The sequence below is a fragment of the Pteropus vampyrus genome, unplaced genomic scaffold (genome assembly GCF_000151845.1).
Source record: "Pteropus vampyrus isolate Shadow unplaced genomic scaffold, Pvam_2.0 Scaffold67, whole genome shotgun sequence".
In the NCBI taxonomy this organism is placed as follows: Eukaryota; Metazoa; Chordata; class Mammalia; order Chiroptera; family Pteropodidae; genus Pteropus; species Pteropus vampyrus.
This window is the reverse complement of record NW_011888848.1, coordinates 3,705,999-3,722,121: the sequence shown is the minus strand read 5'-3', so window position 1 is coordinate 3,722,121 and position 16,123 is coordinate 3,705,999. Positions and strand designations below refer to the sequence as shown.

The 16,123-nt window shown below is 31.6% G+C and overlaps 1 protein-coding gene across 6 annotated transcripts in view; it reads left to right on the top strand.

Moving 5' to 3' along the window:
* GSTCD (glutathione S-transferase C-terminal domain containing) overlaps positions 1-16,123 on the top strand; it is a 120,759-nt gene that overhangs the window by 16,406 nt on the left and 88,230 nt on the right. For all 6 annotated transcript variants that reach the window (XM_023531369.1, XM_011361487.2, XM_011361485.2 and 3 more), the window contains 2 exons: positions 1,912-2,163; positions 6,284-6,377. In XM_023531369.1, the coding sequence (XP_023387137.1) occupies positions 1,912-2,163; positions 6,284-6,377 (346 nt within the window). The remainder of the gene's footprint in view (positions 1-1,911; positions 2,164-6,283; positions 6,378-16,123) is intronic.

Here is a 16,123-nt window from a genome sequence, read left to right as displayed (position 1 = left end):
TTTTTGATATGGTGTAAGAAAGTAGTCCAGTTTCATTGTTTTGCATATATCTGTCCAATTTTGCCACCATCACTTATTAAAGAGACTGTCTCTACTCTATTGTTTATTCTTTCCTCCTTTGTCATATATGATTGACCATATAAGTTAGGATTCACTTCTGGATTATCAATTCTAGTCCCTTGATCTACATATCTGTATTTATGCCAGTACTATACTATTTTAATTATTGTAAGTTTATAGTATAGTTTGATATCAGGAAGCAAGATACCTCCCACTTTGTTCTTTCTCAGGATTTCTTTGGCTATTTATGGTTTCATATAAATTTTATGATGAGTTGTAATTCAGAGAAGAATGTCATTGGTATTTTTTAGAGATCGTATTGAATCTGTATATTACTTTAGATAGTAAGAACATTTGAACAATGTGAATCCTTCCAATACATGAACAAGGAATACCCTTCTATTTATTTGTATGTTTTTCAATTTCTTTTTCTTCAATATCTTATAGCTTTTGGAGCACAGGTCTTTGAACTCTTTGGTTAAATTTATTCCAAGGTATTTTATACTTTTGATGCAATTGTAAGTGGGATTGTTTTCTTAATTTCTTCTTCTGATCGTTTGTTATTGGCATATAAAAACGCAACAGATTTCTGTATGCTGTACATATTGATGCTGTATCCTGCAACTTTACCGTAGTCATTTATTAGTTCTAATAGTTTTTTGGTGGGGTCTTTAGAATTTTCCAAATATAGTATCATGCCATCTGCAAATAGTGAGAATTTTACTTTTTTCTTTCCAATTTGGATGCTTTTTAATTCTTTGTCTTGTCTAATTGCTGTGGCTAAGACTTTCTAGAATATGTTGAATAGAAGTAATACAAGTGGGCATAACTTGTCTTGTTCTTGATATTTTATTTCACTTTAAAAAAAAATCTACATGTTGATTTCACGACCTCCTGATGGGTTATAAACAGCAGTCTGAAAAATGTTAATTTAGGGGATTAGTCTTCGAAGGTAATAAATAGTTCTTTGATCATTTGTTCACTCAACAGTTTGTATTTTTTGCAAGGCAATGTTTGAAATGTTTCAGTGTACAAAGAGAGTTAGACATAAACTCTGCCCTTAGAATAAATTATCTGTACTTATTTAACCTTAAAGTCCAGTTGGAATAGAGTAAATATACATACATGTGAATTTTTCATTAATTTTCTGTGCTTTTTGGCTCCCGCTTTGATACTGATTATTGCTAGACATATTTGTAGAGATTTTTTGTAACTTGACCTTTTTATCTATCTGTTCATAATCATAAGCAATAATCTGTTTGTGACATTATAACTGTTTCTATGGAAACAACATTCAGTGCCTTACAAAGAAGCAAGAACATTCTAATTTCTTAAAAAAATTGAAACTGATAGTAGTAATAGGGAGAAAGCATCTAAGCAAGAGAAAACAAAAAAGATATTAATTTATATCAGGCGTAATGTTTTCAAATTTTTCTAATTTGAATAAGTGAAAGTACTGTATGATAGTAAAAAGAAACAAACTACTGATAAATGCAGCTACATGGATGAATCTCAAAAACATAATATTAAGTGAAAAAAGATAGACACATTTTATGATTCCATATGTATGAAATTCCAGAAAAGGAAATTCCCCTGGTCAGTTGGTTTCCTGCAACTGACCAGGGGAACAGAGATTGACTGCAAATGGTCACAAGGGGACTTTTTGGTGTGTCTTAAGTGTTCTAGTACTGGATTATGGTGGTAGTTGCACAACTATAAATTTACTAAAACTCATTATTTGAACTACACATTTAAAATGTGTGAATTTATGGTATGTAAAGTTTCTTCGGTATAGCTGTCAAAAACATACAAAAGATATATAATAATATGTTTTGTTCTTTTCCTACCTAGTTAATTATCTGCAAGAAACTTTCTGAAAAGCTGGTAGAATTTCCACTGCTTTCTGCTTGGTACCAGAGGATTCAGGAAGTGCCAAGAGTGAAAACAGCAGCTTCTCAGTGTGGGATCCACTTTCTCCATTTACCAGCGTTGCTGACCTCCTCAAATGAACAGCATTCAAACTTAAATGAGGCCACAGGTGTAGAGGAACAAAACGATCCTTCATTTGTAGGAGGACCGAGACCCACTATGACCAAGTTAATGGTACTTAAATTGTTTTTATTAAAATTTTCTTTAAAAAATTCCATGCGATAATGTTGCTGAGCATTCTACCCCAACTTCTAATCATTTGTTGACATTATTTGTTATAAATTTTATTTGTAGCTATCTTATATCACTCTTGACCAAATAATATTTCTACTAGCCTTTTGCATTAAAGTGAAGGTAATAAATTGAAGATTTTTAATATTATGTGTCTTTGGAGCCAAATAAATCAGAATATACATTTTTAGATAGTATTTTTCTCAAAACTTTAATTTTTAATATTCAAGACATCAAGATCATGTCTTATCTGGTCAAGTTTACTGTTTTACTTGATGTTTTTCTGTTGCAAGGATTTGGTTTCAAGCTTTTTTTTTTAATTTTTAGATGATTTAAACTAAAGAAATATGAAGATGAATACCTCAATTTACTTTCCAAAATTTTTTCTAAATTTAAGATTTTTGAATTCTTTGAATTTTATTTGTACTTTATTCTTTGATTTTAATGCTCTTTTACATAAGAACACATAATTTATAGTTTTCTCTCTTTGCAGCATAATTTGTTTCTAATAGTACTAATTTTAAAGTTTTCTTTACCATCTAAGGCAATCTACAAAAAAGGTTTTGCTTTTAACTCAGACTATTTGAAGATTTATTTGAATAGAGACTTCATGAAGTAATTTGAGCTATTCATCTGAGTTGTACTGGAAATATATTTATTATATTTCAGTACTTAGGTTAGGAATTATTTGAGTTCTATAGTGAACAGAAAGTTTGTGGGTTTAGAAAAGCACCAGATTTTAGTGCAGACATCAGTCCCTTATTTCTTCAGCTAAGCTTTGTTAGCCTAGTAATGAAACAATGAAACAGAATTATATAGTTGATTTTAGAAACTATCAAGGCGTGTCCAAAGTTTGATGTGCCTTAGTCAGATGGTTACACTTTACAGGGTTCTCTTGTTCACTTCCTGAGTGTTCTTAAATAAATAATCATCAGGAGAGTAATCTGCTTAGTATTTAAATACTCATTTTTACAATTTCAACAAACCAAAAATCTGTGCTTCTAACTTATACACTTTCAGAGTCTTAAAAGAAAGATTAGCCATTCAGATTTTTGTACCTATGCTTTTCCACATAAAATGACATTAGGAAAGACATTTGCATTTTATACATTTAAAAATATTTATAAACAGGAAGATAACAAAATTTTCAATTCAGAAAAAGTTAAACAACTGTAAAAATAAGCCATTTATAATAATATAAAAACACAAAAGAATTCTGAATTTTTAATTTACAGGGGATTTGTTAGTTCAAGTCTTCCGAAAAGCAGACTCCAAGATAAGGTTAGATAAGCAGGAGTTCTACTGAGGAAAATTTCTGTGAAGGAGAGTGTGGGGGGAGCCAGAGGATGCTGGGAGAGCCTTCAGCCCATGATGCAGGTTTGACCCCCATGCATGAGATAGGAAAGGAAAGAAGGTTGGGTCAGAAAATTCTTAGACTTAAGTGCAGTTCTAAGACTTAAGTGCAAGCCAGTGGGGAATCCTTGAGCTTGAATCATCTGTCACAGAGTTCCATGTTGCTCAGGAAAGGGTCTGCCTTCATATTGCTGCCACTCTCAGTCACTGACTTGGGAGCAGTCTGTGAGACTGTACGAGGGACTGTGTAAATTCTAGTCTCAGCTTTGTAGCTAAGCTAACATTGTGACTGACCTTCAGTAAGTCATTTAACTAAAAGGCCTCAATTTCTACATTTATAAATTAGGAGAGTATAGTAAACATTCTATATGTTTCACTTCTGATTTTAAATTTTATGATTGTATAAACATTGACTGGGACATTACATTTACAGTTTTTAAAAAGGAATGTTCAAATCTGAAAATAAGTTAAAGTTTTCATTTTCATTTAACTCAAACTTGATTGTAGGTACAATAAAATTCCTTATTTTGACAGGACATTGTTTTTGCTACTTAATGTGGATTTCTCTATTGACATATTTTTAAAGACAGTAAACATTATATCAAAATAATATGTGAATATATTAATTTTGTTTATACAATAATTTTTTTATTAAGTTTATTGGGGTAACATTGGTTAATACAATTACATAATTTTCAGGTGTACATTATAATTTGACATCTGTATATTCTATTGTATGTTTACCACCCAAAGTCCAGTTACCTTCAGCTACCATGTATTTGATCCCCTTTACCCAAGTCACCCTCCCCCTACCTCCCTATATTTATATACAATAACTTTTTATTTCTGGATAGTCACAGTATTTTGTGCCAATTACATGAAGACACAGGAAATGTAAATGCTAAGTAGAAATATAAAATAGTAAAGTATTTCTTAGAAACACTCACATCTCATCTTTTTTTTTTTTTTCCTTCTGTAGTCTTTGGCGCAATCTTACCTCCACAATTTCTCTTTTTCTCCAGAAATTTTAAATTTGTTTATTTAATCAGTTCAAAAATGTGCATGTGTCTACTAAACTCTGGGCATTGGTCTGAGTATCGAATATGTGAAGAACAAATAGGACTACCTTTATGGTGCTTCCATTTCTGGTGGGGGAGGTAAATAAAGAAAAAAACACAAATATGTAACACATTAGGTAATAATAAGTGCTGTAAAAAAATAATATGGAATAAGGGGGTAGAAGTGATCAGGGTAGGAGTCCTTTTTAGGTAGGGTGGTCAGAGAGGCTTATCTGATGAGGTGAACACATTGAGCAAATAACCTGAATGAAATGAAGATTTGGAGGAAGTGTTCTAGGCAGAAGGTTCAGCTAGTAAAAATACCCTGAGCAAATCTGTAGAGTCAAAGTGTGTCAGTAGTTGCCTAGGGCAGGGAACTGAGAAGGGAGAATGGAGAGTGTCTGCTAATGGGTATGGGACTTCTTTTTTGAGGTGATGAAAATGTTTTCAAATTAGATGTTTATTATGATTGCCCAACTGTGAATATTCTAAAAACAATCAAATTGTATGCTTTAAAGACATCAATTTTATGGCATATAAATGATATCTCGATATAGTTGTATTCTTAAAAAAATCCTGAGGTAGGAATGAATTTGGTGAAATGAAGAATAGCAAGAAGTTCAATATGGCTAGACTTAAAGACAATAGGAGAGTGGTAAATGATGTCAGGGAGACAAATGTATTTGTCTTTCTGGAGGCCAACGAATGCTCTAGACCTCTAGACTTATAGCTATATTTCTACCTCCAACAAAATAATTTCTGTACTATTTCCTGTGGGATAAGAATTCAGCTAGTTTTCATAATAGAAAGTAATCTCATGAACTAATTAGTACACATAGATTAATGACAGATTCTCAATCTATCATTTTTTTCTTTTGAATAGGATATTTCTGGAGGTAAAAACAAAACAAAACAAAACAAAACAAAAACAAACAAACAAACATGAACCATGGATATCTATTCCGTGGGCTGTGGATCCAGAATGTGATTAGAAGGAGTCTGGGAATCCATGTGTATGCTATTGCCACTGTCGATCAAATAAATAAATGTACAACTTTTAACATGAGAAAGGAGCCTGAGAATTTTCTGATATGTTAAAAAGTGGTCCTTCTTCTTGAAAATATTGGGAAACTGTTTGATTAAACCAGAGGAATCCTTCTCTAGAGATTCTGCAGGCACTTGTAAAAGACTGGTATGGATGATATTTTTGGACATATGTTGAAGTGGTCCTGTGCTCATAGGTTGCAGCAATTTTCATATATGTAAATGCCGACATTGATGGACATATGCAGAATCAGTTTTTGATTATCTCTGTGTGGATTGCTTCTGATAAAATTTTTATCCTCAGGTGACTTTTCTCTTTGGCACTAGATATATTACTAGATAGCTATTACTTCTATGTATTTTCAGGTAATAATTTTGAAATATCATTGCTTTTTATTATCTCAGTATAAAAATAAAAGGAAAGTAACTGTGTTGTCAAAAACTCAATATATCATATTTCTTATATAACTAAATATTTTGAGAAAAACTTGATGATTATTGATATTTTTGTTCCTCTTTACTAGTATAGAAAGTAGAAATTTGGCCTTGTAGAAATAACAGGATTTTATTAATTCATTAATTTGGAAAGGGCCTATTTCCTTTTTTAGGAAAAAGGCATTGAAGTGATGTTTTCTCCCCACCCTTGCCCTACTTGGACCCTTGATTGGAACAGTCTTCCTGCAGCAGTGAGCCCAAAGGAAGGTGAGTTGTTTTTTTTCCCCTTTTAAATTTTACTCATAATCTGGATACCCACTTCAGATCCATCTTCCAATTCTCTAATTCTCTTTTTGGCTATATTTAATATTCTGATTATCCTATACCATTGAGTTGTCACTTTATTTTTATTATAAAAATTACATAGGTACACATCAGATTGAATATTTCCCACATTTTTCTAACAGTTACTTCATTTATTTTTTTTCTTTGCTGAAGTATTTTGAAGCAAACCCCAGATAACACATCATCCTATAGTGCACACAGCTAAAAAATTATTGACATCTTAAATAATCACCATGTCATTATCACAGATAATAAAAATTAACGACAATTCCTTGATCATCTAACAAGCCATCCATAATCATTCCCCCCAATTGTTTAGAATATTATTTGAAGAAAATAAATTTGTAGTTAGGTTTTCAGTTAAATATATTTGTCATTGCTAGAAGTTATATTTGGTTTGTTTGTTTTTGATAATGTTTTCCTTGCTCATGTTTCAATTTCTTCTTTTTATAGTCTATATTTGTTATTTCTATTAGCTGATGTTAATAAAGGTCTAATTTTGCTATTTGTTGTTTCTGTTGACTTTACTCCTGGTTTCTTATTTTCCTGTTAGTTTTGAAATTTTAGATTGTGGATTCATTTTTGTATTCATAAATCTGTGGGACTCTTGTGGGGCTTTGTGGGGTTAGGAGTAAATTCTCATAGAAAGGATTTATATTAGCCTTGTTGAGCATCTCCAGGTATTAGAATTTAAGACCACTAAGCATTAATGTTTCAGCTTGATATTCCTTCAGCTTTTTTGATCAGAAGCTGAGGTTTAAACAGACAAGTTACCTTTTATCATTTTCCTTTGCTGTTTAGTAGACTTTTATTTCAATGCATCTTTTCATATGGAATATAGGTTTTCAGGTTTTCTGCTTTCATGTGATATTGGTTCCAACTCTTCACCATGCTAGGGATCAAGGACTACCCTCTCTTTTTTGTCTTACTGTTAAAGCTTAGATTTCTATTGTTAGCAAATACCCTTTAGGCAGCTGTGGTGTTAGTTCAAGATTATTATACTGCTTCTTAGTTCTCTAACCTCTTTTAAAGGCCTTATGGATTTTGCTTCTTCTCAGAAATCCAGTTAGACATGTAAGGGATGATTGCTGAATTTCAAGTACCATTTTGGTATTTTTATGTGGAAAACTTTTTTATAGCTCAGTGTTCTATTTCTTTAATTGTTCATGAATGTTTTAGTTTTATACCAAGCCAAATATAACTTGATTTTCAAATGCTCTTTGAAATCGTTTGCCTTTCTTTTTCATATTCTCTTCCGTGGTGCTTCCTAGTACTGCCTGTAGCTCACTAACCAATTCTGTTCTGTCAGTCAAGGGCTTATTAAGATTCTTCCAGAATGGAAGAAGATTATATTGGGCAGTTAAAAACTCTGCTTCAAAGATATTTTATAAAAATGAAATTAACTTTTTGGTCATTTATTAAATACATAAAAAGTAGTCACTAATGACTTAATGTTTTAATTTTAAATATTTTTTGACATTTTGAAACATTTAAATATATTTATTATACTTATAATTGGATTTTTGTACACTCTGGTTATAGTATAGATTTTGAACAGGTTGAACCTATATGTACTATAGTTTACTAAATACAACTCAGATTTTTATTAATATTTATCAAGAAATTAAAACAGTTTTATAAATGCCACATGTTTTGCTTTTTCCTTAATTTACTGTAAGGCCAAAATAACATTTTTTATTTATTAATATGAACAATCAATTACCAACTCAGAAATCTGACATTAAGCATTTATATCTGGTTGTTTTACTGGTTTGAAGTACCTATCTAGTAGAGTTTATGGAATATATTACTCATTATATCCTTATAAATGTATTGCTTTGTTTTCTTAAATATTATGACAAAGATGGAGCTATCACAGAAGAGATGCATGGTTTACTCACATTTTATTTGCTATTCTTAAAAAATTTATAGTCTTATTAAACTAAGGCAGAATTGTGCATTTTGATTTTCTGTTTTCAGTTCTGGAAATTTTAATATTGCATGGTAATAGGATTTTTATGAAATAAAATTATTATGTATGGAAGCGTAGAGGTCACTATGAAAGTGTTTCATGACTTGTGTTCTAGTACTTTCCTTCATGGGAGATTGAATTGTAATAAATTATTTTGGACACTAGGTTCATTTGGATATTTCTGAGACTTATTCTTTATGCTAAATTCATTGAGTTATATCAAGATTGTGGCATATACAATAAAAATCATTCTCTCTACTAACAAAGTCTATATTAAGCCTCATGATGGAGACTCATATATTTCTTAAGCCTATCTAATTTCCTACCCTCTGTTCTCACCTATTTCTCTCGCCATGTCTTATATACCATTACCCGAACTTCTCACTGTTTTCCTTATACAACCTTTATTTACTATCTCCATACTTTCACTTTTGTTTTTCCTCTAGCCTTGAATGTTATTCTTCCCACTTCCCATCCTTTTGAAATTATACTCATCTTTTAAGCAGCACTCAAATGCTGCTTCCTTCCAAGGAAGCCTTCTGCATAAGCTATGAGTTTGAAACCTGGACTACTAACTAACTAGATAGCCTATAGCTAGATTCTCAACTTCTCTGTGCCTTAATTGCCTCATAGAATAGAGATTATAGTGCCTACCTTATGAAATTGTTGATATTATCAATGAATTAATATAGGCACTTAGTAAAGTGCCTACTAAATAGTAAATGTTAAATAATACTAATGTAGTAGTCAGAATTACTCTTGGCATTTTTTAGTAGTCTCTTATGCTTCATTTTTGGTACTTATAGTATGCTTCTCTTACACTGTAATTAATTATATCCATGTTTTCCTTCCCCAGTAGACTGAGCTTTTCGAATATAGGACCCCCATGTATAGGTACTCAATACTTTTTTATTAAATTGAATTGAACTGAGACTATAGATCCTTTTTTATCTTCCCAAATTTCTGTTTAAAACAGACAACTTTTAAAATGATTTATCTCTCAAAAAATTTTAAAGGCTAAAATATTGAGATTATTTAGTTTGAAGAAAGAATCGAAGATTTAATGCACATTGTTATTATTATTATTATATTTTTATGTTCTGTTTGAGACTAGGTTGCAGACATCATGCCTCTACTTCTAAATACTTAACTATCTTCTTTAAGAACAAGGATATTTTCTTACATAGCTATATTACAATTATTAAAACAGGATATTTAATTTGGTACGTACTATATTATCTAATCTACAGTCCAGTAGATTGTAATGCATTTAATCGTCTTATTTCTTAAGATTTCTTTAATTGTTTCCATATTCTTAGATTCAAGTTAGGCATTTTTGGCAGGAACACCACAGAAATGATGTCGTGTACTTTTCAGTGCATCATATCAGGAAGCACATTGTGTCGTTTTGGGCCCGGTGATGTTAACTTTAATCTTTTGGTTAAGGCGATGTCTGCCAGGTGTCTCTACTGTAATATTAGTATTTTTATTTATCAAATTAATAAGTAGTTTGTGGGGAGGTATTCGAGACTACATTATAACTTATTTTCAAAATTTCACTCACTAGTTTCACTCACATGAATGCTTCTTGCCTGCAATAGTTGCAAAATGATTTTTCAACTCTGTCATCTTTCTGTATTTATTAGTGTTCATTCTACTGTAAGAAAGTAGAATTTATTTGAAAGTACTATTTGTTCATTTATTATCAGTACCAACTCGTGAAGTTTTATTTTATTAAATGAGTTATAACCCATCACTGTCACTACTTATTTCAGTGCTCAAGTTGTCCCAGGTTGTGAGTCCCTTTAGGATGGCTCCTGATCCTTTGAATATGCCCCAATCATTCTATGACCACTTCCTTAATTTCTGGCATATAAAGTTCTACATGCTTATTTTGTCATTTCCCTGCCCCAGCCCTAGGTTCAGATATTTCTCCAAGGAATGCCAGCCAGTTCCTTTTAGTAGAGAATGATATTTAGTAACTAAGATTTGGGTGCTAGGTGTGCTCATTGCTAATGAAGTTTTATTGCTTCTAGATCTTCTCAGCAGAGAAATGAATGTGTAGATAAGTTTATTAATACCTATACATACATACACAAACACACACACATAATCACTTCAATATCTATTACTACATCTATATACCAATGTCTGTTATCTACATGCATTAAAAAGCATGAGTTTATAATGATATGTGTAATTCCAATTTAACACCACAAGATTCTTCCTAGTTTTTTTAAAATCCAGTATCAGTATTTATCTTTTCCAATGGTAAAATTCATAGCTTCCAACATCACCTATGTATTTTTTTATTTATTGAGTCTTACAATATATGAACAGTAATTTCAGAATTACTATACCCTCATCTCTGTGAAAAAAACACACCTAGTAAGTTAAATTCCACATTGTTTGTGGTGATTTTTGTCTTCAAATTAAGGAGATATGGTCAAAGTTCTCGTGAAGATAGCTGTGATCAGAAGGTTCTGTACAAGATAAATTATAAAAAGTGAGGCATGAAAGATTTAAGTTAATATTAATCATGTCGCCTGATAGAAAATCTCCAACCAATATTCTCCTACTATACTGAGAAGATCCAGGCAATTGTATATTCTCCATTACTATTTGTCCTCAAATAATGGTGATTTCCTACTCTAATGAACCAAGATAAATAATGTGTGAGCCTGTGAACTCCCTTTCGTTAAGCTTAGGGGCACCTCTGTTCTAACTCTGTGACATTTTCCCTCCTGAGTATGAGAGAGGAAATAGGTATAGTCTTTTCCCTTAAGACCTAGAACAGAGCTGCCCTTAGCACTCACTCCATGCAATATTTCCCTCTCTTTTCTTCAGAAGTTTTTAGGTGGGTGCTTTGTATATTAGGAGTTTCTCCTAGGCCAGAATAACCATGTCAATCATATAGGAGGGAGGAGAGTCAGAATCATGACCTTATTGGAAATAAAGGAGATAAGAAGATAGTAATTTAGTGTTATTCCATTTATTATTTCTTTTATTCTTGTATTCAAAGTTCCACTGTCTTAGAAATACAGCCCAATGAGATATACCTGAGGCCATGGTTTTGCTTTAAGCTACACGAGAGCACCATCCCCTAGGGAGACTGATATGTGGGTAGTGCATAACAATCTTAAATCTCGCCACCCATTCACCCTCACCTTGTGCCACCCAGTTTAGAGTATACATTTATCAGTTGTTGCAAATGGCAATATTTCATCCTTTCCTATGGCTGAGTAGCATTTCATTGTTTATATGTACCACATCTTCTTTATCCAATCATCTATTGAAGGACACTTTATCCAATTTCCATGTCTTGGCTACCCCGTGTATAATGCTGCAATGAACATAGGGATACATATATCTCCATGAATAAACGTTTTCAAATTTTTCGGGAGAAACCCGGAAGAGGGATTGCTGGGTCATATGGTAACTCTATTTTTAATTTTTTGAGGAACTTTCATACTGTTTTTCATAGTGGCTGTACCAATTTTCATTCCCACCAGCAATGTTTGAGGGGTCTTTTTTCTCCACATCCTCTCCTATAGTTATTTCATGTCTTATTGATTAAGCCATTCTAATAGGTGTGAGGTGGTATCTCATTGTGGTTTTGATTTGCATTTCCCTTTCAGATAGTGAACTTGAGCATCTTTTGTGTATCTGTTGGCCATTTGTACATCTTAGGAAAAGTGTCTGTTCAGGTCCTCTCTCCATTTTTTAATAGGACTTTTTGTTTTTAGGGTTTTTTTTTGCTGTTGAGATGTATGAGTTCTTTATATATTTTGGATATTAGTCCTTTATTGGAAATATTGTTTGCAAATATCTTCTTCCATTTGGTTGGTTGTGTTTTTGTTTTTCGGATGGTTTCTTTTGCTATGCAGAAGCTTTTTAGTTTGTATTTTTATTTTTCAGTGTTACTTCCTTCATATGAAATGTTAAAAGGTTTAAAGTTTCTTCTTATAAAATGTTAACTTTAAACAATAAAGAACCATAAAATATACAATTTTATTATAATTGTATAGAAATAATACATTGATTTTTATTTGTTTTTTAAAAAATTTGAACCTTAAAAATTTTAAACCTTTTAAAATTTCCCATGGAGTAGCACTTAAATAATTTGATCAAATTCTCATCAAATTTATCTATAGATTATAGATTTAACACAATCTTTATCAAAATCTCAACAAGATTTTTTTGTGGATTTAGACAAGCTTATTCTAAATTTTATGTGAAAAAAATAGTATGAGAAAGAAAAACAAAGTACAATCTACTCAATGTTAAGACTGTATAACTATAGTAATTAGAGAGATAGACATAGATTAATAGAACAGAGGAAAGAACCTACAGAAAGGTTAAAAGCAACTCAATAGAAGAAAAATAGTCTTTTTAACAAATGTTTCTGGAACTATCAGACATCCATAGACAGAAACAATAAAAATCTAAATTGCGCGCATGTAAAAGTTGACTCAAAATGGATCATGGATTTAAATGTAAATTTAAAACTATAAAACTTTAGAAGAAAATGTAAAAAAAAAAAAAATGTAGAAAAGCTTTGGGAACTGAGGATAGAAAAAGAGTTCTTATACATAACACCAAAAGCATGATCCATACAAATTGTTTTTGATAAATTGAATTTGATCAAAATTAAAAATGTTTGTTCACAAAGACTCTGTTAAGAGGATGGTAAAACAAGCTAAAGACTAGAAGAAAATATTTGCAAATCACAAATTTATGCAAATCTGATGCAGAACTTGTATCTGAAATATATAAAGAACTACATATACAATTAACATCAGACAGCAATTGCATGGTTAGGCATTTATCCCAGAGAACTGAAAACTTATATTCATACAAAAATCTGTACGTGAATGTTCATAGAAACCTTATTCTTAATAGCCCCAAACTAGAAGCTACCGAAAAGTCATTTATGGGTGAATAATTTAAAAAATTCTGATGTGTTTATGTTAGAGAATATTACTTAGCAATAAAAAAAAAAAATGGACTATTGATACTTGTAACAACCTGGATGGGTCTCAAGGGCATTACTTATGATTAGTGAAAAAAGTCCATCTCCAAAGGATAAAATAAGAGAGTGAACAAATGAATGGTTGGCAGGGAACAGGGAACAGGGATGGGTGTGACAGGGTGCTGCTGAAAAGGGAGTTCCCTTGTGGTGATGCAATTGTATGAATCTACACATGGGATCAAATTGCATAAAACTATATATACACTCACAAATGAATGCATGTAAAAACTAGTGAAAACTGAGCAAGGTCTGTAGTTAATATATTGTATTAAAAATAATTTCCTAGTTTTGATACTGTACTACAGTTATGTAAAATGTCACCATTAGGGAAGCTGGGTGAAGAATTCACAGGACTCTATGTGCTGTTTTTGCAACTTTTCGTGAGTATATAATTATATCAAAATAAAAAATTTAAAATATAATTTAAGTAGAAATATTGAAAAGGATCAAGAAAATAAAGAAAATTGAAGTATTTCTCAGCTCATCTTTTTCAAAAGTACTTATCAGAAAATTTATGGAGATCATTTATTAAGCAAATGATAGTTTGATACAAAGCAAGAACTACAAAGATATCTTAATATATTTCCTTTATTAATGAATAGCGCTACAATGCTAATGTGCACAGATAAACAGACTTTCACTTTTGATAGTCCATTTCACAGGTTGCTATTCTCAAGTTCATAGAGAAATTAAGAAAGTCAAATTGACATAACAATTTGAGTTTCTTTATATCAGCCTTGTTTCACAATAGTAGTTAGTACAGTTGAGGCATAGCTCGAGTATTAATCCTGGCTGACAGGTCACACTAAGGCTCTTGCCCTACTGCCAGACAACTTGGAGGCTTCTGGAGAATGTCATGGAGTTACATATGTTATGGTTCATGAGAAGTACAAAAAGTTCTTTCATCCTTAAAGCTTAGCAGTGTCCAATTTCAATTATACATAGCATTTCAAAGTACTGAGACGTGGGACTGAGTATTTTGACTGTCAAAATGGTGGAGTGACTGAGTTTATTTTGAACTTTAAATCAGCTCAGGTGCGGAAATGACACAGTTGCATAACATTGTACTATTTAATCATCCAGAAGCACTTTGCTGTAAAGGAGCTGGAAATAGAGCAACAAGATTAAATTCAAATTTAATTACCTCAAAGCCCTCAACAAAAGTAAGTGCAGGGCCAGTATCTACCATAGAGGCAGCAACTCTTGAGCTAGAGGAGTATTGGTAAAACGGGCTCACAGCTTTGGCACTTTAAACCCATGTAGCGTTGGGCTAGCTGGGTTTCTTATCTTTCTTTTTTTCTTCTGTTTGTAAGCCGTGAAACCAGGTTGTCTTCTTAGAAAAATACGAAGCCTACCCCCCTTTTAAAAGTGTATTTAACTGTGGTATGTGATTAAAGAAAAAAAATTGAAAGTTTTTTTTTTTCTTCTCTTCTTGGAGTTAGGTTTGCTGTAATTCTCTCCAGTATTATGTTGTGCTTTGTTCTATCTTCTAGGGTTAATCTTCAAGGATCCTATTTATAGATCATGTTTTTACTTTGAAAGCAGAGCCCATGTTGACTGATTACCAAGAAAGGTTTTAATGGCTAGTTTATCTAGTGTGGATTACATAGAATCTTCTAAGGCTATTACTTTTTAAAACAAAATAAAAGTGTTTGACATGAGAAGTATCTATGTGATGATACAAATTTATCTGTTTTTATTTTTCAATTAGGTCATATGTAGGGCATAATAATTGTTTGGATTTTTTCATCTGTATACAAATCAACAAATTGAAAATTTATTGAACAATCAAGGAGATTTGGGTCTATTCCTGACTCCATAAAGTCATTTATTATATCACTAGGCAAGTTTGAAAGTTATTATGGTTTCGTTTTAGGACTATTATGAATTCACTGATAAGAAACCTCAAATTATCCATTCAGGAGTGAATATTTTTAAGCATTAGTATATTTCAGAAATTGAATTGCTTCAAAAGGTTGAAATAGAATTTATGTAAGTAATGAAATACTTATTTCTGAAAACAAACACCAGGCAGAGGTTCTAATTTCTTCCATTTGTGCTGAAATGTAGTTGGGGTGGAATCATTTTAACTCAGCAAGACCCTTCTGATGATCAGATCTGGAGCATCGTTCCAGTATTGCTTTTTCCAACAGCAGCCAAGTTCTCATAGGGCTGGAGATGTGTATGAAGTTCAAGATAAAACTTTTCCTAAGAATTTCTTTCAGTTTTTGTTTTTTTTCTTCATGAGTTTTTCTAATGATCACAAGCAATGGGTACCATAACAGGGTTTGCTGTGTTAGAATGAGGCAACTTTAGACAAAAATTTACAGAAATTTTTCATTAATTATCAATGGGTAAATTTTCAGTGAGTACCCATTTTAAGCGAAACAAAACTAGCAATGAAAAATGGGAAATAACCTTTATTCTAAAATGAAGATATTGGCAGTAAAGTATTTAGTTCAGCCTTTAACATCATTTCTAATAAAGACAAATCAACAAACAGCCCAAAACAGAGGTATTTGTAGTTATATATAAGATATATATAACTTCTCTGAAAGCCCTGAAAGACTTCAGTTTATAACTAATGCAAAACCAGCTCTGTATTAATTCCATTTTGTACATTTGCAAAGAAGAATTTCCTCATATAATTTAGCTCCTGGATTG